General features: G+C 44.8%; 1 protein-coding gene across 1 annotated transcript in view; it reads right to left on the bottom strand.

Annotated features, from left to right (window-relative positions):
• The window catches only part of LOC139263409 (protein kinase C epsilon type-like), a 321,784-nt gene that overhangs the window by 104,525 nt on the left and 192,435 nt on the right, over positions 1-24,824 (bottom strand). Inside the window, exons 4-6 of the mRNA XM_070879471.1 lie at positions 21,776-21,950; positions 20,038-20,072; positions 17,724-17,806 (exon numbers count right to left, since the gene is read on the bottom strand). Coding sequence (XP_070735572.1) covers positions 17,724-17,806; positions 20,038-20,072; positions 21,776-21,950 — 293 coding nt within the window. The remainder of the gene's footprint in view (positions 1-17,723; positions 17,807-20,037; positions 20,073-21,775; positions 21,951-24,824) is intronic.

The raw sequence follows: 24,824 nt of genomic DNA, 5'->3' as shown, positions 1-24,824 counted from the left end.
CCCAGCACTTTCAGGTGCTGTTGGAGGCAGTATCGGGGCAGTGTCCATCACCGCCGCGCTGCCGACCTGCCCCAGGTCGGTAAGGCCTGACTGCTCTGTTACCACCTCTGGTAACAGGCCTTAAAAAGGGGGGCAATTTTGGCCCCTTAACCGACCAAACTTTCTGTCACCCCTGAATGGCCTAGCTCTAATTTAAAGGTTATGCCCCCTTGCTCTGAACTCCACCACCAGCAGAAAGAGTTTCCTACCCTGTCAATGCCTTTAATCATCTTAAACAATTGACTTAATTTAATTGAGTTGGGAAGTCAGGCATAAATTTTGATCTCAAGTGACTATTGAACACGAAGGGCACACTGCACAAATACTGGCTCAGAAAGTGCTGGGAGCCTGTGATATATGTGATCAACAGCAAACTTGAGTAAATGGGACAGTGTATTGAGATATTGCTATTCACATTTTCTACCACCGGATGGCACTTGCGTTTTACTTATCTGACTGTGACCTGCGACAAGCAACATAGGAGTCAAACAGCACAGTGAGCAGAGACTTCGAAAATTATTGGGGATCTGAAAATTGTCAGGTCCTGGACCAATAATGTGACTCCTGGAAAGAAACTAATTTTGTCCATGGATAATTTTTGATCGGGAGGAATTGAGCCTCGAGTTAGTATGGCGTGGGCTCCTAACTGTAACAAAACAACGGGAGCAGTTATGTTGTGCTATAGTACAGCTTGTCAGACATCTTATAGTTTTAGGTTTCAAATATTATTGGGCATGAATTAAAATGTACTGAGGATCCTGTAAGAATTAGAGGTGTGCCCACTGACACTTTCTTCTGCTGAGGACTATTCTTTCAATCCACGACGTCATCTTGGATTAAAATCCATGCCTGCCTTCTCTACTCAATCATTTCATTAAGCTTACATCGGATTACACAGGATATAGGGCACAGAAACAGGCCATTCGGCCCAACCAGTCCCTGCCGCGTTTATGCTCCACTTGAGTCTCCTCCTGTTTTTTCTCATCAAAATCTATCAGCATAACCCTCAATTCCCTTCTCCCTCATATGCTTGTCTAGCCTTCCATTAAATGCATCTATACTATTCGCTTCAACCACTCCCTGTGGTAGTGAGTTCCACATGCTCACCACTCTGGGTAAAGAAGTTTCTTCTGAATTCCTTATTGCATTCTTGGTGACTATCTTACATTGACGGCCTCTAGTTATGCTCTTCCCCACAAGTAGAAACATTCTTTCTGTATCCACTCGATCAAAACTTTTCATAATTTTAAAGATCTCTATTCGGTCATATTGTGTTCCAAACACAGATGAAGCTGCACACGGGGAGGTTAAAGTAACAGTGACCTCGGCCTTTAATAAGACACTTCAGAGTGAGGAACAGGCCTTAGGGGCTGACTTATATACAGTGCTCCCAAGGGATGCTGGGATCCCTTGGAACTTCAGGGAATGAGCTCCCTGGTGGCGGAACATGGGAGTGCATTCTTTACAGATACACATCATCACTCCCCCTCCCCTGCCAAAGTCAAAAGAAAACTATTTACAAGGAGAGGCGGTCGGGAGCTTTTCTTTCCCTGGAGGACCGCCTTGGTACAAATGTCTGTTCTGGTGTGTTGGCTGTGCCCTCGCTGGGCTGGCGTGTTGTTGGCCCTGCAGGGCTGCGAGGTGAGCCTGGCCTTGCTGGGCTGTTGGGCGTGATGGGTTCGATTTCCTGGTCCGGCGTGGTGTCGTTGATCCTTTGGGTGTGTGTTGTGGGCTCGAAAAAGGTGGTATCTGCTGTGGGTTGTTCAAGGCAGTCTGTGAACCGCAGCCTCGTTTGGTCCAGGTGCTTTCTGCAAATTTGTCCATTGTCTAGTTTGACTACAAACACCCTATTCCCTTCTTTAGCTATCACAGTGCCCGCGATCCACTTGGGACCATGTTCATAGTTTAGCACATACACAGGGTCATTCAGATCAATTTCCCGTGACACAGTGGCACAACCATCGTTTACATTTTGTTGCTGCCGCCTGCTCTCTACCTGATCATGCAGGTTGGGGTGAACCAGCGACAGTCTGGTTTTAAGTGTCCTTATCGTGAGTAGCTCAGCCGGGGGCACCCCTGTGAGCGAGAGGGATCCCGTGCGGTAGCTGAGCAGTACTCGGGACAGGTGGGTTTGGAGTGAGCCTTCTGTGACTTGTTTAAGGCTCTGTTTCATGGTTTGTACTGCCCGCTCTGCCTGCCCATTGGAGGCTGGTTTAAACGGGGCCGAGGCGACATGTTTGATTCCATTGCAGGTCATGAATTCTTTAAATTCAGCACTGGTGAAACATGGCCCGTTGTCAATGACTAGTATGTCAGGCAGGCCGTGGGTGGCAAACATAGCCCTCAGGTTTTCAATGGTGGCGGTGGCGGTGCTTCCCGACATTATTTCACATTCAATCCATTTTGAAAAAGCATCCACCATCACAAGGAACATTTTACCGAGAAACGGGCCCGCATAGTCGACATGGATCCTCGACCATGGTCTGGAGGGGCAGGACCACAAACTTAGTGGTGCCTCTCTGGGCGCGTTGCTCAACTGAGCACATACGCTGCATTGCCGTACACAGGACTCTAAGTCAGAGTCGATACCCGGCCACCACACGTGGGATCTGGCCGTCGCTTTCATCATTACTATACCCGGGTGTGTGCTGTGGAGATCGGAGATAAACATCTCCCTGCCTTTTTTTGGTAGTACTACGCGGTTACCCTACAACAGGCAGTCTGCCTGAATGGACAGCTCGTCCTTTCATAGAAACATAGAAACATAGAAAATAGGTGCAGGAGTAGGCCATTCGGCCCTTCGAGCCTGCACCGCCATTCAATGAGTTCATGGCTGAACATTCAACCTCAGTACCCCATTCCTGCTTTCTCGCCATAACCCTTGATCCCCCTAGTAGTAAGGACTACATCGAACTCCTTTTTGAATATATTTAGTGAATTGGCCTCAACAACTTTGTGGCAGAGAATTCCAGAGGTTCACCACTCTCTGGGTGAAGAGGTTTCTCTTCATCTCAGTCCTAAATAGCTTACCCCTTATCCTTAGACTGTGACTCCTGGTTCTGGACTTCCCCAACATTGGGAACATTCTTCCTGCATCTAACCTGTCTAAACCCATCAGAATGTTAAATGTTTCTATGAGATCCCCTCTCATTCTTCTGAACTCCAGTGAATACAAGCCCAGTTGATCCAGTCTTTCTTGATATGTCAGTCCCGCCATCCCGGGAATCAGTCTGGTGAACCTTCGCTGCACTCCCTCAATAGCAAGAATGTCCTTCCTCAAGTTAGGAGACCAAAACTGTACACAATACTCCAGGTGTGGCCTCACCAAGGCCCTGTACAACTGTAGCAATACCTCCCTGCCCCTGCACTCAAATCCCCTCGCTATGAAAGCCAACATGCCATTTGCTTTCTTAACCGCCTGCTGTACCTGCATGCCAACCTTCAATGACTGATGTACCATGACACCCAGGTCTCGTTGCATCTCCCCTTTTCCTAATCTGTCACCATTCAGATAATAGTCTGTCTCTCTGTTTTTACCACCAAAGTGGATAACCTCACATTTATCCACATTATATTTCATCTGCCATGCATTTGCCCACTCACCTAACCTATCCAAGTCACTCTGCAGCCTCTTAGCATCCTCCTCACAGCTCACACTGCCACCCAGCTTAGTGTCATCCGCAAACTTCGAGATATTACATTCAATTCATTCATCTAAATCATTGATGTATATTGTAAATAGCTGGGGTCCCAGCACTGAACCCTGCAGCACCCCACTGGTCACTGCCTGCCATTCTGAAAAGTACCCATTTACTCCTACTCTTTGCTTCCTGTCTGACAACCAGTTCTCAATCCATGTCAGCACACTATCCCCAATCCCATGTGCTTTAACTTTGCACATTAATCTCTTGTGTGGGACCTTGTCGAAAGCCTTCTGAAAGTCCAAATATACCACATCAACTGGTTCTCCCTTGTCCACTCTACTGGAAACATCCTCAAAAAATTCCAGAAGATTTGTCAAGCATGATTTCCCTTTCACAAATCCATGCTGACTTGGACCTATCATGTCACCTCTTTCCAAATGCGCTGCTATGACATCCTTAATAATTGATTCCATCATTTTACCCACTACTGATGTCAGGCTAACCAGTCTATAATTCCCTGTTTTCTCTCTCCCTCCTTTTTTAAAAAGTGGGGTTACATTGGCTACCCTCCACTCGATAGGAACTGATCCAGAGTCAATGGAATGTTTGAAAATGACTGTCAATGCATCCGCTATTTCCAAAGCCACCTCCTTAAGTACTCTGGGATGCAGTCCATCAGGCCCTGGGGATTTATCGGCCTTCAATTTCCCCAACACAATTTCCCGACTAATAAGGATTTCCCTCAGTTCTTCCTTCTTACTAGACCCTCTGACCCTTTTTATATCCGGAAGGCTGTTTGTGTCCTCCTTAGTGAATACCGAGCCAAAGTACTTGTTCAATTGGTCTGCCATTTCTTTGTTCCCCATTATGACTTCCCCTGATTCTGACTGCAGGGGACCTACGTTTGTCTTTACTAACCTTTTTCTCTTTACATATCTATAGAAGCATTTGCAGACCGTCTTAATGTTCCCTGCAAGCTTCCTCTCGTACTCTATTTTCCCTGCCCTAATCAAACCCTTTGTCCTCCTCTGCTGAGTTCTAAATTTCTCCCAGTCCCCAGGTTCACTGCTATTTCTGGCCAATTTGTATGCCACTTCCTTGGCTTTAATACTATCCCTGATTTCCCTTGATAGCCACAGTTGAGCTATCTTCCTTTTTTATTTTTACGCCAGACAGGGATGTACAATTGTTGTAGTTCATCCATGCGGTCTCTAAATGTCTGCCATTGCCCATCCACTGTCAACCCCTTAAGTATCATTCGCCAATCTATCCTAGCCAATTCATGCCTCATACCTTCAAAGTTAGCCTTCTTTAAGTTCTGGACCATGGTCTCTGAATTAACTGTTTCATTCTCCATCCTAATGTAGAATTCCACCATATTATGGTCACTCTTCCCCAAGGGGCCTCGCACAATGAGATTACTAATTAATCCTCTCTCATTACACAGCACTCAGTCTAAGATGGCCTCCCCCAGAGTTGGTTCCTCGACATATTGGTCTAGAAAACCATCCCTTATGCACTCCAGGAAATCCTCCTCCACCGTATTGCTTCCAGTTTGGTTAGCCCAATCTATATGCATATTAAAGTCACCCATGATAACTGCTGCATCTTTATTGCATGCACCCCTAATTTCCTGTTTGATGCCCTCCCCAACATCACTACTACTGTTTGGAGGTCTGTACACAACTCCCACTAACGTTTTTTGCCCTTTGGTGTTCTGCAGCTCTACCCATATAGATTCCACATCATCCAAGCTAATGTCCTTCCTAACTATTGCATTAATCTCCTCTTTAACCAGCAATGCTGCCCCACCTCCTTTTCCTTTTATTCTATCCTTCCTGAATGTTGAATACCCATGGATGCTGAGTTCCCAGCCCTGATCATCCTGGAGCCACGTCTCCATAATCCCAATCACATCATATCCGTTAACATCTATTTGCACAGTTAATTCATCCACCTTATTACGGATACTCCTTGCATTAAGACACAAAGCCTTCAGGCTTGATTTTTTAACACCCTTTGTCCTTTTAGAATTATGATGTAGTGTGGCCCTTTTTGTTTCTTGCCTTTGTTTACTCGACCTTCCACTATTGCTTTTTAACCTTTCTACCATCTGTTTCTGACTCCATATTATTTCGCCCTATCTCGCTGCATAGGTTCCCATCCCCCTGCCATATTAGTTTAAACACTCCTGAACTGCATTAGCAAATGTTCCCCCTTGGACATCAGTTCCAGTCCAGTTCCGCTGGAACGGCTTGATTGGCTCTTGCATTTCAACAGGGATGCTGGCCCAGCTCCCATGCAGTACACAGTTTATTTTACTAGGGACAGCAGAGGATCTTGGCTGGTCCAAGTCCTAATCTGGCAGGCCGTCACAGGTGATTTATCATTTTCAAACGCTTCCATGACCATCAACAAATCTGCGGGCTGCGCCACCATCAACAAGTTTGCAGGCCATTTCCACCCCCGTGGTGGGCAATGGTAGTCGACTGAGAGCATCCGCACAGTTCTCGGTGCCTGGCCTGTGGCGGATGGTATCATTATACGCTGATAGCGCGAGTGCCCACCTTTGTATGCGGGCTGAGGCATTAGTATTTATCCTCTTTGGTTTCAGCGAACAGGGATGTGAGGGGCTTGTGACCAGTTTCCAGCTCAAATTTGAGGCCAAACAGGTACTGATGCATTTTCTTTATCCCAAACACACACGCTAATGCCTCTTTCTCAATCATGCTGTAGGCCCTCTCAGCCTTAGACGAGCTCCTGGAAGCATAGGCGACAGATTGCAACTTCCCCGCAACGTTAGCTTGTTGTAATACACACCCGACTCCGTACGACGACACGTCACATGCTAGCAAAAGTCTTTTACACGGGTTATACAATACAAGCAGCTTGTTGAAGCATAAAATGTTTCTGGCTTTCTCAAAAGCAATTACTTGGTTTTTTCCCCATACCCAGTTCTCACCTTTGCGCAATAACACATGTAGGGGCTCTAAAAGGATGCTTAACCCTGGTAGGAAGTTACCAAAATAGTTGAAGAGTCCCAGGAACGACCGCAGCTCCATGACGTTCTGTGGCCTGGGCGCGTTCCTGATAGCCTCTGTCTTGATGTCTGTGGGCCGAATGCCGTCCGCCGCGATCTTTCTCCCCAAAAACTCCACTTCTGGTGCCATGAAGACGCATTTCGACCTCTTCAGCCGCAGTCCTACACGATCCAGTCGCTGGAGGGCCTCCTCCAGGTTTTGTAGATGCTCGGCGGTGTCCCGACCCATGACCAATATGTTGTCCTGAAAGACCACCGAGTGTGGTACCGACTTGAATAGGCTCTCCAGGTTTCTCTGGAAGATCGCTGCAGCTGACCGAATTCCAAACGGGCATCTGTTGTAGATGAACAGTCCCTTGTGCGTGTTGATGCAGGTGAGGCCCTTCGAAGACTCCTCCAGCTCCTGCGTCATGTAGGCCGAAGTCAGGTCGAGCTTGGTGAATGTCTTGCCTCCTGCCAGCGTTGCAAATAGGTCATCTGCCTTAGGTAGCGAGTCCTGTAGCGAGAAACGATTAATAGATACTTTATAATCGCCGCAAATCCTGACCGTGCCATCACTTTTGAGTACTGGAGCAATCGGGCTGGCCCACTCGCTGAATTCCACTGGGGAGATGATGCCCTCGCGCTGCAGCCTGTCCAGCTCGATTTCCACTCTCTCCCAAACTCCAATGAGTATAGGCCCAATCACATACTCAACCTTTCTTCATATGACAACCCCTTCATCTTAGGAATCAACCTCGTGAAACTTCTCTGAACTGCCTCCAAGCAAGTATATCCTTCCTTAAATATGGAGACCAAAACTGCACGCAGTACTCCAGGTGTAGTCTTACCAACGCCCTGTACAGTTGGAGCAAGACTTTTCTGCTTTTATTCTCTATCCCCCTTGCAATAAAGTGATCAAGAAGGCAATTTCCATTTGCCTTCCTGATCACTTGCTGTACCTGCATACTAAATTTTTGTGTTTCATGCACAAGAACCCCCAGATCCCTCTGTACTGCAGCATTTTGTAATCTCTCCCCATTTAAATAGTAATTTGCTTTTTTATTTTTCCTACCAAAGTGGATAACCTCTCATTTTCCCACATTATACTCCATCTGCCAAATTTTTGCCAACTCACTTAGCCTATCTATATCTGGAATATTGTGTTCAATTTTGGTCTCCTAATCTGAGGAAGGGCGTTCTTGCTATTGAGGTACCGCTCGCGCCTTGTGGTGAATGGCTCGTGCCTCTGGGACCAAGTGGATCCGCATCTTCGCCCCGGCAAAGTTTCCAATGCCTTGCTCAAAAAGGGAAGGAAATTTGTGAAGAACCTGGGTACATGAGGCCTCATCGACATGTGATAGCGCTCGGATGTCATCCCAGTTCCAGCCGATTTTGCTCAGCCAGCTTCTTCCAAGCAGTGTGGGGCCATCGCCCGGGACAATCCAGAGTGGCAGTTCGTACACCGTGCCCTCGTAGATGACCTTGACAATGGCGCTGCCCAGGACAGTGATAAGCTCTTTGGTGTATATTCTCAGTTTCGTGTGAATGGGGCTCAGGGCTGGTCTGGTCTAAGTGTCTTGTTGCACCACAGTCTCTCAAACATCTTTTTACTCATGATGGATTGGCTAGTGCCAGTGTCCAGTTCCATGGCTACGGGTAAGCCATTCAATTTTACTTTTAGCATTATAGTTCGAAAATGTGTGCATCCCGTGTACTTTAGCATCTGCCTCCTCTCTCTGAGACTCGAAATTGCTTTGATCCACCATGGACTGATCTTCCTCTGCCACGTGGTGGTTAGCAGGTTTTGCAGAACTTGCAGCTTGTTTGCACGTTTGTTGGAGGTGCCCCATTGTTCCACAGCTCTTTCAAACATACCCTTTGAAGCGGCATGAATAGGCTGAATGGAAGTCTCCACAATGCCAACAAGGTGCGAATTGCCTTGCTTTCATCCTTTGTTGGGGACTCAGTCATCTGGGTCACCTGAGGCCTGCTGGCAGTTGCAGACTTGTGGGTTCTGCCCTGTACATTTCTGCTCGCAAACACAGTTCCAGTTAATTTATGAACATTACTAGCAGAGATTTGTTTAGTGTTATCACTGGTGGACATAAATGCCTGTGCTATCGCAATGGCCTTACTGAGGGTCGGTGTCTCTACAGTCAAAAGTTTTCGTAGGATGGTTTCATGGCCAATGCCCAGTACAAAAACGTCTGAACATTTGCTCCAGGTAGCCATCAAACTCACATTGTCCTGCAAGTCGCCTTAGCTCAGCGACGTAGCTCGCCACCTCCTGACCTTCAGATCGCTGGCACATGTAGAACCGATACCTCGCCATCAGCACGCTCTCCCTCGGGTTAAGATGCTCCCGAACCAGTGTACACAGCTCCTCATACGACTTATCTGTGGGTTTCACCGGAGCCAGAAGATTCTTCATGAGGCTGTTGGTCGATGCCCCGCAGACTGTGAGGAGGACCACTTTCCTTTATGCAGCGCTTCCTTCTCCATCCAGCTCGTTGGCTACAAAGTACTGGTCTAGCCGTTCGACATAGGCTTCCCAATCCTCACCCTCCGAGAACTTCTCCAGGATGCCTACAGTTTGCTGCATCTTTGCGTTGGATTCGTATTCTCATCGCCAGTTATTGTGTTCCTAACACAGATGAGGCTGCACATAGGGAGGTTAAAGTAACAGTGACCTCAGTCTTTAATAAGACACTCCAGAGTGAGGAACAGGCTTTAGGGGCCGGCTTATATACAGTGCTCCCAAGGGATGCTGGTTGAATACATGACAGAGAGGGCCACATCATCCGCATGCCCGACAAGAGACTCCCAAAGCAAGTGCTCTATGTGGAGCTTCGACACGGCAATCGAGCCCCAGGTGGGCAGAGGAAATGCTTCAAGGACACCCTCAAAGCCTCCTTGATAAAATGTAACATCCCCACTGACACCTGGGAACCCCTAAGTGGAGGAAGAGCATCCGGGAGGGCGCTGAGCACCTCGAGTCCCATCGCTGAGAGCATACAGAAAACAAGCTGGGACAGCGAAGGAGTGTGCGGCAAACCAGACTCCCCACCCTCCCTTTCCTTCAACCACTGTCTGCCCCACCTGTGACAGAGACTGTAGCTCCTGCATTGGACTCTTCATTCACCTGAGAACTCAAGTTTAGAGTGGAAACAAGCCATCCTCAACTCCGAGGGACTGCCTATGATGATAATAATGCACATTGCTGCATTATTACTGCATATATGTGATTAAAGTATTATTGTATTACTGTATTACCATGATTACTGTATTACCCCTGTTACATGCACCTCTAATTTCCTGATTTTTACTGTGCCCTACATTACCACTACTGTTTGGGGGCCTATAAACAACTCCCAACAATGTTTTCTGCCCCTTGCTGTACCTTAGCTCCACCCAAACTGATTCTACTTCTTGATTTTCCGAGTCAGGATCCTTTATTATCAGGGCTACCCCTCCTCCTTTTCCATTTTGCCTAGCTCTTCTAAAAGTTAAGTATCCTGGAATATTTAGTTCCCAACCTTGGCCACTTTGCAATTATATCTCCATAATGGTTATTAGATCAAACCTATTAATTTCTGTCTGCCCTATTAATACATCTATTTTGTTGCGAAGGAGCAGGAGTGGACCATTTGGCCTTTTGAGCCTGCTCCACCATTTAATAAGATTATGGTTGATCTTCTACCTTAACTTCACCTTCCCCCATTCTCCCAATTTCACTTGATTCCCTTAATATCCAAAAATCTATCAATCCTAAATATACTGAATGACTGAGCATCCACAGCTCTCTGGGGCAGAGAATGCCAAAGACTCACAACCCTTTGAGTGAATAAATTTCTCCTTATCTTAGTCTTAAATGGCTGACCCCTTATTCTGAGACTGTGACCCCTGGTTCTAGACTCCCCAGCCAGGGGAAACATCCTCCTGGCATTTACCCTGTCAAGCCCTGTAAGAATTTTATGTTTCAATGAGATCACCTTTCATTCTTCTAAAATAGAGGGAATATATGCTATAGTCTACACAATTTCTCCTCATAGTACAATCCCCCCTCCTCGGAATCAGTCTGGTAAACCTGCTTTGCACTCCCTCTATGGCAAGTATATCCTTCCTTAGGTAAGAAGACCAAGGCTTAGAAATTAGGGGACGATGGAAACCTACCAGTAATTTTGGTACTGCCTGCTTATTAACATCAGCGTGGTGTTGATTTTGTGGTGTAACGCGTTCCTTGCAGCGCTAATCTCAAAAGGAGGCCAAAGGTTGTCTCTGTCCCCTGCTTGCAGTATAGGAGAATGGGGAAGAAATGAGCGACACGAGCAGTTGCTGTACTTGCTTCAAAATATCAGCTGCCATCCGATGTTTGTGGATTCTTTAGTAGTTTTTGATGTGAGTGCATCTGAATTCTCTGTAACACTAAGCTTTCCCCAATAGTTACTCTTGGAAGTGTTTACATGTGTAGTCATCGTGGCAGTCTTTAGTGGGTCTTGTATACTCAACACAAAATAATTATTTGATTAATAATTGGTTATGGAATTGTGAATAAATTATTTATAATTCCATAAAATCTTAAGCAGTTGAGCCCCAATTTGCTCGCAGGTGATGTTCTGGTGAAGCTATCAGAGACCTTCAGAGATCATCTTCAATCATTGCAATGGAGTTCAGCCATTGATTTACTGACCCACAAACATTGTAAGCCTCCCGGAAAACTGCCAGAAACTGCAACCCCCCCGCCCCCCTAACTGTTACTAATGGGGGAAAAAAATGAAAGTTTAAAAGAACAACCTGAGCAAAGGAGGCGTTTGACACTCCAGCATCCATCTGATGTGTTTTCCACTCGTCAGCGTCCATCTTCGTAGGTCCTGTCTTCACGGCCGTTAACGCTGCTGAAACACCTTGTGGTGGCAGCACTCACTGGCATGATTTAGTGTAGGTGGCAGAGGGAGCAGAGAACTCTAAAATGGATGAGTTGGCATCAAATCGGCGCTGCAAGCCTATTGACGTCACGCGCCAACTCGTTAAAATACTTCTGCCACTGGCAGGCAGCGGCAGCACTGCTGACCTGCTGAGAATTGCAGCCAGTGCAGAACCCTCCGCCAGCTGGCAGAAGAGCAGCAACGGGTGGCATAAACCACCCAAACTAAAGGCACAAGACTGTAAACTTGTCTCTGGCTAAAACCTATTAAAAGAGCAATACTATCATTAAATGCTTAATATTAACATTCATATTTGGTTAAATTAGTTAACTTCTTTTCATTTTTAAAATTAAAAAAACTTGGATTCAGGGTTTGGTTGTGAAAACTGCTGACTATTGATGACTTAGTTGGACAACCAGTGAACAAGTTATTTTTGACCAGTAGGAGGTGGGATTAGATCCCAGTGCTACCTGCTACTTGAACCTGTTTTTTGAGCATTGTCACTAGGTGATGTGCTGCTTAGAATCGAGGCTCTTCACCTTGGATTGTGAAAGAAAAACTGAGATCGTCCGGTCCAGCCAGCTGGAATCTTTCCTCCTAGCTAACTAAGAATCAAATATTTGCAGTCTGTTATCAGTCTATAGCCCATACTCTCTTAACTTTTCAAATGGGGAACAGGCAGCCTGGTAACACGTTCATTTGAAATTGCTCTGCCCACTATTTTAACCGTGGCGTTACCCTGTTTAAAATGTATAGCTCAAGTCCTTTGTTAAAATAGTGGGCAGAGCAATTTCATGCAAACGTATAGAGACTTTGGTTACTTAAATTGCATTGTGTGCCTTATAAGGAGTAACAAGAATAGAAAGCACTGGAGATACTCAGCAGATCAGATGCATGCGTCGAGAAAACGCAAGACGATTGACGTTTCAGGTGTAAAATCTTCCCGCAGAACAAAAGATTTGACACCTGAAATGTCAACTGTTTAGTGTTTTCTCGACAGATGATGTCTGACCTGTTGAGTATCTCCAGCGTCTTCTGTTTTTGTTTCAGATTTCCACCATCTACAGTATTTTGCTTTCTTTTCGTGATTTTAGAGGGCTCTGATTTTCTGACTACGTTCTTGGTGCAGGCGTTGGGCCTGAGCTCCGTTAATTTGTCTTTTCATTTTATCTTTAGGTGCCATAGCCACAGCTGAGTTTATAGTAGAGAGCGCTGGGATCCTGAGGCTGGACCTTCGAAGGAACAGAATTAGAACTGGAGGTCTGATGGCCCTATCTCTCGCACTGAGACTAAATCGTTCATTGGTCAGACTGGATTTGGACAAGGAACCAATGGGTGCGACAGTAAGTAGGCACGAATTGGACAGCAAGTAATTCTTAGATGTGAGTTATTGCCATTGCAGATTCATTTGGTACACTTGTAACTATACTGCATCGTTTCAGGAATGACAGCATCTGGTCCAAGTAGGAATAATACCAATTTAGTGAATAACACACCATAAATGTTGAACTGGCTCATAACATATTGGTAAAATTCCAAGTGAACAGCAAAGAAAAGGGCTCGTTTGAAATGTGACGCAATCTTTGAAAGAATTTCTCTTTTTTTCATTTCCTTTCTCTGCCAATTGTATCCCTTCTCCTCACAACATTGGCATCTTGCTGGGTACAGTTTAACGGGTGCCAATTATCATGGGTTTACCTTGCTTAAAACATCTTTTATCATGTGTGAATGTGAACACTGAGTGCCAAGCCACCCCTTTCCTCGCCCAACATCCACAGACACACGCTCCAGTTGAGGGCTATCAGCTATGGTGCCCCATTATAGAAAGGGTATACCTTTCTATACCAAGTTCATGGTCTACAGGGCTGCAGTAATACCTGCCCTCCTGTATGGCTCAGAGACATGGACCATGAACAGCAGACACCTCAAGTCACTGGAGAAATACCACCAACGATGTCTCTGCAAGATCCTACAAATCTTCTGAGAGGATAGACACATCAACATCCCCAGCATTGAAGCACTGACCACACTTAATCAGCTCCGCTGGGCAGGTCACATAGTTCGCATGCCAGACACGAGACTCCCAAAGCAAGTGCTCTACTTGGAACTCCTTCATGGTAAACGAGCCAAAGGTGGGCAGAGGAAACATTACAAGGACACCCTCAAAGCCTCCCTGATAAAGTACAACATCCCCACTGACACCTGAGAGTCCCTGGCCAAAGACTGCCCTAAGTGGAGGAAGTGCATTCGGGAGGGCGCTGAGCACCTCGAGTCTCATCGCCAAGAGCATGCAAAAATCAAGCACAGGGAGCGGAAAGAGCGTGCGGCAAACCAGTCCCACCCACCCTTTCCCTCAACGACTATCTGTCCCACATGTGACAGGGACTGTGGTTCTCGTATTGGTCTGTTCAGCCACCTAAGGACTCATTTTAAGAGTGGAAGCAAGTCGTTCTCGATTGCCTATGATGATGATGATAGATTCACCAGGATGACACCAGGGTTGGGAAACTACAGTTATGAGGTGAGACTTGAAATACTGGGACGATTTCCACTGGAGCAGAGAAGGCTTAAGGAAGGTTTCAGCACTTTAAAAACAATAAATGAAAGGTTTTCATAGGTTAATAGAGAAAAACTATTCTCTATTAACCTTTGGGAGCCAATGACAAAGGGTTATCAATTTAAAATTGTTACTAAGAGAATAGGGATAGAGGTTAGAAGAAATTCCTTTACTCAAAGAGTTGTTGGAGCATGGAATGCTTTGTCACAGGCAATAGTTGGGGCAGTAACCTTTGCATCTTTTAAGAGGAAAGTTGATAAATATTTGAAGAAGATGAAGATACAGGGCTGTGGTGAGAGTGCAGGTTGGTGGGATTAATTCTGAGTTACTCCAGCAATGAACAAGCACAAACACAATGGGCTGTGGAATTCTCTACCACAGAAAGTTGTTGAAACCAGTTCATTAGATATATTCAAAAGGGAGTTAGATGTGGCCCTTACGGCTAAAGGGATCAACGGGTATGGAGAGAAAGCAGGAATGGGGTACTAAAGTTGCATGATCAGCCATGATCATATTGAATGGTGATGCAGGCTCGAAGGGCTGAATGGGCTACTCCTGCACCTATTTTCTATGTTTCTATGTTTCTATACAGTTAACTTATGCGGTTCTACTTCTATTCATTTAAAAGCATATATTCTTGGTTAAATAATGAAATTATTGTGGTATTCTTCAGTCTGAACTAAGATAGAAGAGCAATAGGCTTTATTTAATTTATAGATGCAAATGTAATCTATGTGTTCCCCTACAAATACATATAGTACCAGATAAACTTTTTTAAACATTCATTCATGGGTTGTGGGCATCGCTGCCAGCATTTACTGCACATCCCTAATTTCTCTTATATTCCTTGATAAGGTGGTGATGAGCCGCCTTCTTGACAACTGAGTGGCTTGCTAGGCCATTTCAGAGGGGCAGTTAAGAGTCAACCTCATTGCTGATGGGCCTGGAGTGACATATAGGCCAGACCGGGTAAGGATGGCAGCTTTCCTACCCTGAAGGACATTAGTGAAACAGATGAGTTTTTACACAATCCAGTAGATTCATGGTCACCATTACTGACACTAGCTTCTTATTCCACATTCATTTACTGAACTGAATTTAAATTCCCCAGCTGCCGTGGTGGGATTTGAACTCATTTCTCCGGATCATTAGTCCATTAACATAACCACTGTGCCATCGTTCCCACCTGTGACAGGGACTGTGGTTCTCGTATTGAACTGTTCAGCCACCTAAGTTTGAGAGTGGAAGCAAGTCTTCCTCAATTCCAAGGGACTGCCTATGATGATATAGGAAAGAAAAACAAAGTTGAAAGAGTGGGCGTGGCCTAAATTATTCTTGCCTGTTTAGGTAGGCATTAAAACTCTCACGGTACTATTTGAAGAAGTGCAGAACGTTTCCACCGATCATGGCTAACCTTTCTCCCATGACCAATGCGACTAGGGCCAGATTTTGCTCTGAGTGGAGAACAGACATGGCCAGACATTCGTTAGACTTCCACTTGCCCATAGACTTTCTATGGGCTTTTGCACGGCAAGTTCCAGTCAGCCAACCTGCCAAAGAGTGCAGCGCCCTCTACTTCTCTTAGGCAGTCCCTTGGAGTCGAGGATGACTTCCACACTAAAAATGAATTCTCAGGTGACTGATGAGCTCCCTAGTGGCGAAACATGGGAGTGCGTGCTTTACAGATACACAACAGGTCACCCCTCAAGCCTACTATTTTCAAAGCTGTGCTGTTCATCCTTTCCTGATATGTATACCCTCGCATTTCTAGTATCATCCCTGTAAATCGTCTCTGTACCCTCTCCAGTGCCTCTATCATTTTTACAATATGATGACCACAACTGTACACAGTACTCCAAGTGTGGCCTAACCAAGGTTTGATACAAGTTTATCATAACTTCCTTACTTTTCAATTCTATACCTCTAGAAATAAACCCTGTTGTTGGTTTGCTGTTTTTGCGGCCTTGCTAACCTGTGGCGCAACCTTTAGTGATTTGTGTATTTGTACTCAGATTCCTTTGTTCCTCTACCCCACCTAGACTTGCATCCTCCAAGTACTAAGTGACCTCCCAATTCCTCCTACCAAAATGTAATACCTCACATTTATCTGTGTTGAGCTTCATTTGCCAATTATATGCCCATTCTGCAAGTTTATTTATGTCCTCCTGTAATTTGTTGCCGTCCAACTCAGTATTGACTATCGCTCCCAATTTGGTATCATCAGCAAATTTAGAAATTGTGTTTTTGAGTTCAATGTCTAAATCGTTAATATAAATTGTGAACAACAGTGGTCCCAGCATTGATCCTTGTGGAACAGCACTACACACCTTCTGCCACTGTGAATAGCTTCTTTTTACCCCTACTCTCTGCTTTCTGTCTTGAAGCCAGCTAGCTATCCGTTCTGCTACTTGTCCCGACTCAGCTTTCTCTGACCTTGCTCATCAGTCTATTATGGGGTACTTTATCGAAGGCCTTTTGAAAATCTAGATAAATTACATCAACTGTATTACCATTGTCTACTCTCTGTTACCTCGTCAAAAAATTCAATGAGGTTGGTCAAGCAAGACGTTCCCTTTTGAAATCCATGCTGTATATTCATTATTATATTTTTGGTTTCTATTTTCTCCTTTAGTAGGGATTCCATTATTTTTCCTACCACCTATGTTAAACTGCCTGGACATGTTCTATCTCCCTTCTTAAATATAGCTATTACGTTAGCTATCCATCAGTCCTCTGGCACTGCACCTTTTTCGAATGAATTATTAAATATGTGTAGTAATGCTTCTGCTTTCTCTTTGCTAGATTATTTTAAAATGCGTGGATGCAATCCATCCAGACCAGGGGTTTTATACCTTTTGAGTTTGATTAGTGCATTTAATATATCCCTTCTTTTTATTTTATTTTAAATGCACTTATCTTATTAATATCATCCAATGTCATGTCCCTGATAAATACTGAAGCAAAATAATGTCATAATATTTCTGCCATCTCTCGATCATTACCTGTGGCAGTATCAAAGTTCAAAGCTCTCTTCAACTCACTGGCTTCCAGGGGTTGTGACAACTTGAATTAACACAGGACCACAGTAAGGCCTGGAAAACCCAACAGCTACTGTGTGCCAGAACTCCTCACACACCAGGGAGTAAAGCATTCCTGCAGAGGTCTTCCCTCCATGTCCACTACTGAAGAACTCAAAATTGTACAGTAACGTATCCCCATTGCTGCAGCAAGGTCAAAGTTAATTTGTTCGACATTTTACAGTTCAGAAGAAATCCCCCATTGGAGGAGAGATTCTCTCATTTTGAGTTCCTGAATAAACTGTTGCACAAAATAGAAGAACAATTCGAACAAATAATTTCAATTCTGGCTGATTGCAATACTTTGTGCATTGATCAGGAAAAGCAGCAGCAGTAACTAGATGCAGCTAACTCACAGCTGGATATCTGGTTTGTTAGTGGTGCCAACACTACACACATAGACACTCACCGATACCAGATCAAGTATCACTAAACACAGAAATTCAGTCCTGCCCATACCTCCTCTTTCTTCTCCTTCTTTATTCTAGGGCATGCTGTGACAATTAACTGGTGACAGCGTTTGTGAACCACACACGTACACACTGTGAAACAAACAGGAGCGAGGGTTAATGTTGCAAACCGCCCATTTAAACCGCAGTCTGTCGCTGACAGAGTGGAACAAAAATCAGATTTTTTTTTTAAAAACTACTGATAACACCATATTTTTCATTTTTGTAGTCTTATTTAAACATGATGATGAAATTGTTTAGCTCAGTAAAGACTTCAGGTGTTGTGAAGATAGTAATATTTTTAAAGAATCACTCGTCACGTCAGCCGTCCAGGAGTGGCGCTGAGTCCACACAGGACGAGTTTGTTCATTCTGAAGGAGTTGGAGGTCTGCGGTCATTTACACCTCTACACTCAGACAGCAGAGCAATCATCAAATAATGGAGTATCGGCTAAAACTTCTGGTTAGGAATTTAACAGGCAAATGACTAAGTGAAAAAGGGACTTCATTTTATCAACAGACTTTTGTCTAAATGCTAACCAGAAGTTGCCAAATTCTCTATAACCCAGTGAGCTGGCAGCCCAGTGATTCACTGCCACCTTCAGGAGGGTTTATATTGATCTATATATAAACCAACTGAACCCCTCGATTAGATTCCACCCTGTAACTCACTCCTGGGTATCTGTTATTCTATATATAAACAATAACTTGTATTTATATAGTGCCTTTAACATAGTAAAATGTGCCAAGGTACTTCACAGGAGTGTTACAAGACAAAATAATTAATTTGACACTGAGCCAGATAAGAAATTATGGAAGATAAACAAAAACTTGGTCAAAGAGGTAGGTTTTAAGGAGCGTCTTGAAGGAGGAAAGAGAGGCAGAGAGGTTTAGGGAGGGAGTTCCAGAGCTTAGGGCCTAGGCAACTGAAGGCACAGCATTGATGGTTGAGCAGTTATAATCAGGGACGCTCAAGAGGGCAGACTTGAGGAACGCAGATACCTTGGGGGGTCGTGAGGCTGAAGGAGATTAGAGATAGGGAGGGGTGAGGCCATGGAGGGATTTATAAACAAGGATGAGAATTTTGAAATCGAAGCGTTGACTATTCAAATGCATTCCATGAACTCATCCTCTCGACTATCTTTGACAATTTGATTTGCCTTGTCTATATGAAAATTGAACTCCCCACGATTACGGTATTATCTTTGTTACAAGCTCCTATTATGTCTTGATTAATACTCTGTCTAACAGTGTAGCTATTGTTAGGGGGCCTATAAACTATAAACTTGTGGAGAGATAGGATCGGGGCCCAGAGGAGGCATGAGTTCAGGGCCAGGGGCAGCACAGGCCAGCCCACACTGCAATATGTGTGCGCACTAGTTCCGTGCAGCAGAGCAGGTCTCCAGTTGTCTTGGTTAATCCTTGCCACTGGACCAAGACCTAGCTCGGTCAAGCTCGCGTGGTGGCTGGTGTGCAACGGCCACCGCACGTTAAAATCCACGCACAGGTATCTTCCACCTTTGAGGATGTAGTTAGGGTTCTTCTTTCGAAACACCTGTGAACTCATCCTTTTTTTGGTGTGGAAGCAAGTCATCCTCATTTCGAGGGACTGCCTATGTTTATATTGACCAGAGAAGTTCAGTAGCTGAATTATCTATTCAATCAATGCCATTCTATCTATTACAGAAACTTCAGGGGAAAGGGATTCAGTGAGAATGAGCAGGAATCCAACATTGGTCGATTGGCTTGCAATCTGGATTTTTTTATTTTTAGCTGGTTCTCATATTTTAGGTAGGAAACTTGATTGGAAAATTGTGCTTCTGCATGATTACAGATCAATGTCTATTCTACTCCCCCACCCACCGGTTGTGTTTGTGTCCATAGTAATTTGGGGTCATTTCCATTCCAATGCTCTGCCTCTTTTCCTTTATTTGTATCTCTCCCCAGACTCCAGCATTATATGCCTCTGTCCTGAGCAGTGAAAAGCCTCTGCTTCAGCTTACCGCTCCTTTATGAGCACTCAGTTCTCTGGTGCGTGACAGTCTCCTCGATCTGTGGTGGGGGGGGGGGGGGGGGGGAGTTGTGTATCACTATCGGGGATCGAGTGTCACGGTCGGGGATCGGTTGGGGATCAAGTGTCCCGGTTGGGGACCGAGTAGCATGGTCGGGGATCGAGTAGCGGGGTCGGGGATAGGTTGGGGATCGAGTGTCAGGGATCGAGTAGCGTTGTCGGGGATCGGATTGGGTTTTGGAAGATGCGAAGTTCAGTTGCCTGAACCCAGTGTGCTTTACCTCATCAATCTCCTTGTTAAAATGAATGATTACCTTGACACTGGTATCCCTGCTTTCCAAAGATTCCCCTGTGGATAAAAAACAATGAAAATCACCAGAAAGGTTGGGATGAAGACAACCCGTCAATCCATTTCTTGTCATCTTTCTACCATCCTCCCATTACAGCAACTGTCTCTTTCTTAAACGAGTCAGTGCCCTGGCCTCAACCAACCTTCCTGGCAACCTGGTTGTGTGTTGATCACCCACTGTATAAACAAATAATTCCCGATGTCTGCATGCTCTTGGCTGATAACTGCTGCCACATTACTTCGGCAACTTGTTGATCTCCTCTGTGCAGGGGTTTCCCCCAGCTGGCACCATAGGCCTTGGCTGTCAGCGATACATAAACCTTCCATTATATTTCAAATAAACCTTGTCCTTAATTTTGTACCTCCTGTTAGTGCCCCATCACCGCCACCCTTGAGGCGCTAAGGGGTTACTGACTGGACACGGCGAAGTCACTGACGCCCGCGAATTTCCCTAGCGGGTTTGCGCTAGCACTGAAATTTACCGCCTCGATCTCTTGCGCCCCATAGATCATGACATCACGCAGTGCTTCGTTACCGCCCGGGATGCAATATTCGCTCCCGACCCCTGCAGCATCACCGGGCGCCAACAACGGCAGCTGCAGGAGGCGTTATCACCTCGGCTGGCCACTTGGGGAGCAATATTTAAAGGCAGTGGTGGTCAGGTAGGGCAAAATTTATTTATGTCCCCATTCTCGTGCCTCCTGCTTTATTTTGCTCCTGCGGTTGCTCAGCCCTGTGCTCTCCGAGAGTACTCGGGGCTTCTATGCACACAGTGCAGGTACCATCGCCCAACAGACACAGCCTGAAGATTCATTCAATGCAGTATTGGCCTTTCCCTTTAAGGGAGGGAAGTTTCCTGTAAAGACGGACGCTGCCCCGAACATTGCTCAGCACTCTGCCGATACTGCCCCACCCACTCCCTTTAGTGCTCTAAGGCAAGTGGTAGTGCTTGAATTAGCACGCCACTTCCCTCTTAGAGCGCTAAAGCGGAAGTTCCTGGCACAATCAAATCTTTATCGCCCGGCGATACTTGCTCCCGCAAAAGTTATCGCCCCAAATAGGGCGCTATGCTATTTCTAGTCCTTGGTCTTTCAAAATGCTTGCAAAAGAGAAACTCGCCAAGGGTTCTTCGTCAGCATCTCCCAAACCCACGACCCCTATCATCTAGAAGGATAAGCGCAGCAGGCACATGGGAACACTATCACCTCCAAGTTCCCCTCCAAGTCACACACCATTGTGACTTGAAAATATATCGTTGTTCTTTCATTGTCGCTGGGTCAAAAACCTGGAACTTCATCCCTAACAGCATTGCATTCACCACACAGATTGCAGCGGTTCAAGAAGGTGGCTCACCACCACCTTCTCAAGAGCAATTAGGGATGGGCAATAAATGCTGGCCTTGCCAGTGACACCCACATTCATGAATTAATTAAAAAGAAAACTACTTTGTGACAGAAAAATGCAGGAGCAAATGCGCTTCAACATCAGGGGTCACCTTGGATTGTCTTTATTTGCATGTGCATGAAATACTTAGTGGATAAGCACTCTTGTATGGTAACCAAAAGAGAGCCCTTCATTTTCTTGTGAAAAAGGAACAGATATAGATGGCTCCTGACTGATGTTCCATTTTAAAGGATTTTAACATTTAAACAAAAGGCACATGGCTTCTTTAACATCAGTAACTTAATACAGGAGCTTCCTACCAGATGAATTCCCTGCAGTGGGAGCAGTACGTGGGCTGTCGCAGGTAAGTGGCCATGAACTTATGATTGTTGACCTGGTGAATCTTTCGCCGCATCGCGCCTTGGCGTTTTCTGGAAAATATGCGCTCCTTGAACGCTCTTTCAGTTGAATTCTTTTTCACTTGGTCTTCCGGATCTAAGAAGAAGAAATTGTAAAAAGTATATTAAAAAGGACGTCAAATCCCCAAACCAGGACATCCTTCTAGTTGGCTCTATCATGTGCAGTCACGCCAGACAAAGGAGGTGCTTTTAATCAGGATACAACAGGCCTGATTGCATCATCGCTGCCACTGAGAGTTTAAAGGTCATTCTGCAGCAGCTTTGCACCGAGCTTCATGCATGACTTCATTTGAATAGGTACTTTCAGTGTTTGCCGTCCTTCCTTAAACTTCGACAAATGTGCACCTGATTTTAACATGCGTCATTCTTGCCCTTCCTACCAGCACTGGCTAATTTGGAAATGACAAGTTAACCTTTTTAAAGCATGGCTCAGGCAATAGGTAATCTTAATTGTCATTGGGTACTATTTCATACACAGGTATACAAGGCACCATATGTCACCAGAGGGCCCTTCATGTGCTCTAAAGGACCAGAGTTTAAATGGAAAAGTGTTCAACCCAAAAAAAGTGTACACAACAGATAATAACTGCAGTTTTCCTGACTCCATGCCCTTCCGAGTCAGAAAAAGGATTGCCAAACGACTTTTCATTTAGCCAATGCCCTTGAATTCTTTTGCTGGTTTCAAGCAGATCTACCGATATTGTTGCTTTCAATCGGAGAGTGGTCTGCACGATTGCAGCCTCCAATCCTCCTAGACTGGGATTGCGATCTCATGCCTGTTTTGACTGCTGGTACATCCTGGTATTTATCTCTTTGGAGAGCAAGAGAAAGGACGAGATTGCTATGGAGATGGAACGATCCCAGCATTCAAAGCAGTAGTTAAAGTAATCTATTAAAACTCATCGCGCCTACAGTTTTAATCAGAGAACTTCACTGTCGATATGGGTCACCTCCATTGCACATGCCAACCCACAAAACTTGCAAAAGCTGACGAACAGCGTCAAGAAAAATGACAGTCCTTTTAAATCTGATATCTCAAAAAACAGCTGATAGGCCTTTAATCAGAGCTGTGTATGAACAAGGCCACAGCTGCAAGGCGACTGAATAAATTAAATTCCCTGATTTTACATTGGAATTAAGGAACTTGAATTGGTGTTTTGGGACATCATTCCACAATTCTGTTTATTTTTCTGTGAAACCCAAAAGGTCTCACATGTGGCCCATGAAAAGAATGAACTATAAATGGGAATGCAATGGGACATGAACGGTCACGACTAATGCTGTAGCCACATATGAAGTGCATAAAACTGTCATTTTTTACTGTGCTGTATTTACAAATTTCTGAAAGGGAAAATGTGCTCTGTTGGTGAAGATTTTATTTTCTCAGAGAATCTGGGAGCCTGACCCCTCCCAGAAATTTTATTTTTTCATATTTTGTGTCACTGTGATTCTCTTCCCTGTCTGCTTTTTCTGCTCTGCATCAATCAGCTGCTAACTGAACTTCAAAAATAAAGATGAATTGACACATTCCCAACTGAGATCAGGACCTCACAGGAAATGGTGCAAATTTTATAGACACACCACCAGGTTTCCTATAAATAATGTTTGCTTTTATTCGATAAAATATATTAATAAAGAAGGTGGCAACCGAAACAAGACTTCCTGTAGGTCACAAAAAGTGACTACTATGTGAATCTTACTACTTACAATTTCCAGCAAGCAGTATAAATAAGTGACAGCTGTTTTTTTTTTAAATCTAAATTTGATGCACTAGTTTATAAATGGATAAATGCTCACAAGCTGAGAGATAACTTTATCATTTAATTTTAGCTCCCTTTAAGCATAAAATACTGATTAGTGCATAATCAACTGATGCACTGTTAATCCTACATGAAAGTTAAGCTTGTCAGAGCAGCCGCGAAATTTATCCAAATAACAGCCAAACAGCTCCCATTAAATATAAATGATAAATAAAGTGTTTTTATTTAAATTTCCCACTGCTTGCTGTTTTGGTTCTTTATTTCAAGCATTGTTTGAGCTCTCTGCTCCTTCCCCACTGACCATAAAATACTCCCAGCTTCTGTTTTGTAGGCTGAGAATCCATCAGCTTGACAAGTAGCATACATTAGTCTTTATAATCATAGAATGGTTATAGCACAAGAAGGAGGCTATTCGGCCCGTCGAGCCCATGCCGGCTCTCTGCAAGAGCACTTCAGCCAGTCCCACTCCCCTGCCCTTTCCCTGTAGCCGTGCAGATTTTTTTCCTTCAGGTAATTAGTCATCTCCCTTTTGAAAGCTGCAATTGCATCTGCCTCCAACACGCTTTCAGGCAGCGAATTCCAGATCCGAGCCACTCGCTGTGTAAAAAGGTGTTTTCGCACGTCGCATTTGGTTCTTTTGCCAATCACCTTGAATCTGTGTCCTCAGGTTCTCGACCCTGCTGCCAATGGGAACAGATTCTCTCAATCTACTCTGTCCAGATCCCTCATCATTTTGATCACCTGTATTAAATCTCCACTCAATCGTCTCTGCTCTACTTGAACTTTACCAGAGAAACTAATCCTGAAATAGTAGTCAAATCTATCATTAATTTTGTAAATGCACCACTTCATATGAGGCACAATGGTACAAGAGAAGCAGGATACAATCAGTGATCAGAGCTGGATGTTACCTACACTGAATGAATTGTTTTTTTCATTCGACTTAGCCAAGGCTGTAACATAACTCACTTCCTGCCTGATTGGCCTCGGCAATCTTTGAACACGGCTTTCTAATGTGTTCCTCACCTTATTGGATTATGGACATCTGATATTGACAGGCAGGAAAAGATCAGCTGATCCATCAAGCTTGCCCCACACTCAATGGCCAGAGCATCATAACTAAATGCTTCCTCTTTCCTCCTCCTCCCCTCACGCCGCCCCCCCCTCCGCCCACCCCCACTTCAAACCCC

Source organism: Pristiophorus japonicus, chromosome 4, assembly GCF_044704955.1.
Source record: "Pristiophorus japonicus isolate sPriJap1 chromosome 4, sPriJap1.hap1, whole genome shotgun sequence".
Taxonomy (NCBI): domain Eukaryota; kingdom Metazoa; phylum Chordata; class Chondrichthyes; family Pristiophoridae; genus Pristiophorus; species Pristiophorus japonicus.
This window is presented reverse-complemented; position numbering and strand designations above follow the sequence as displayed.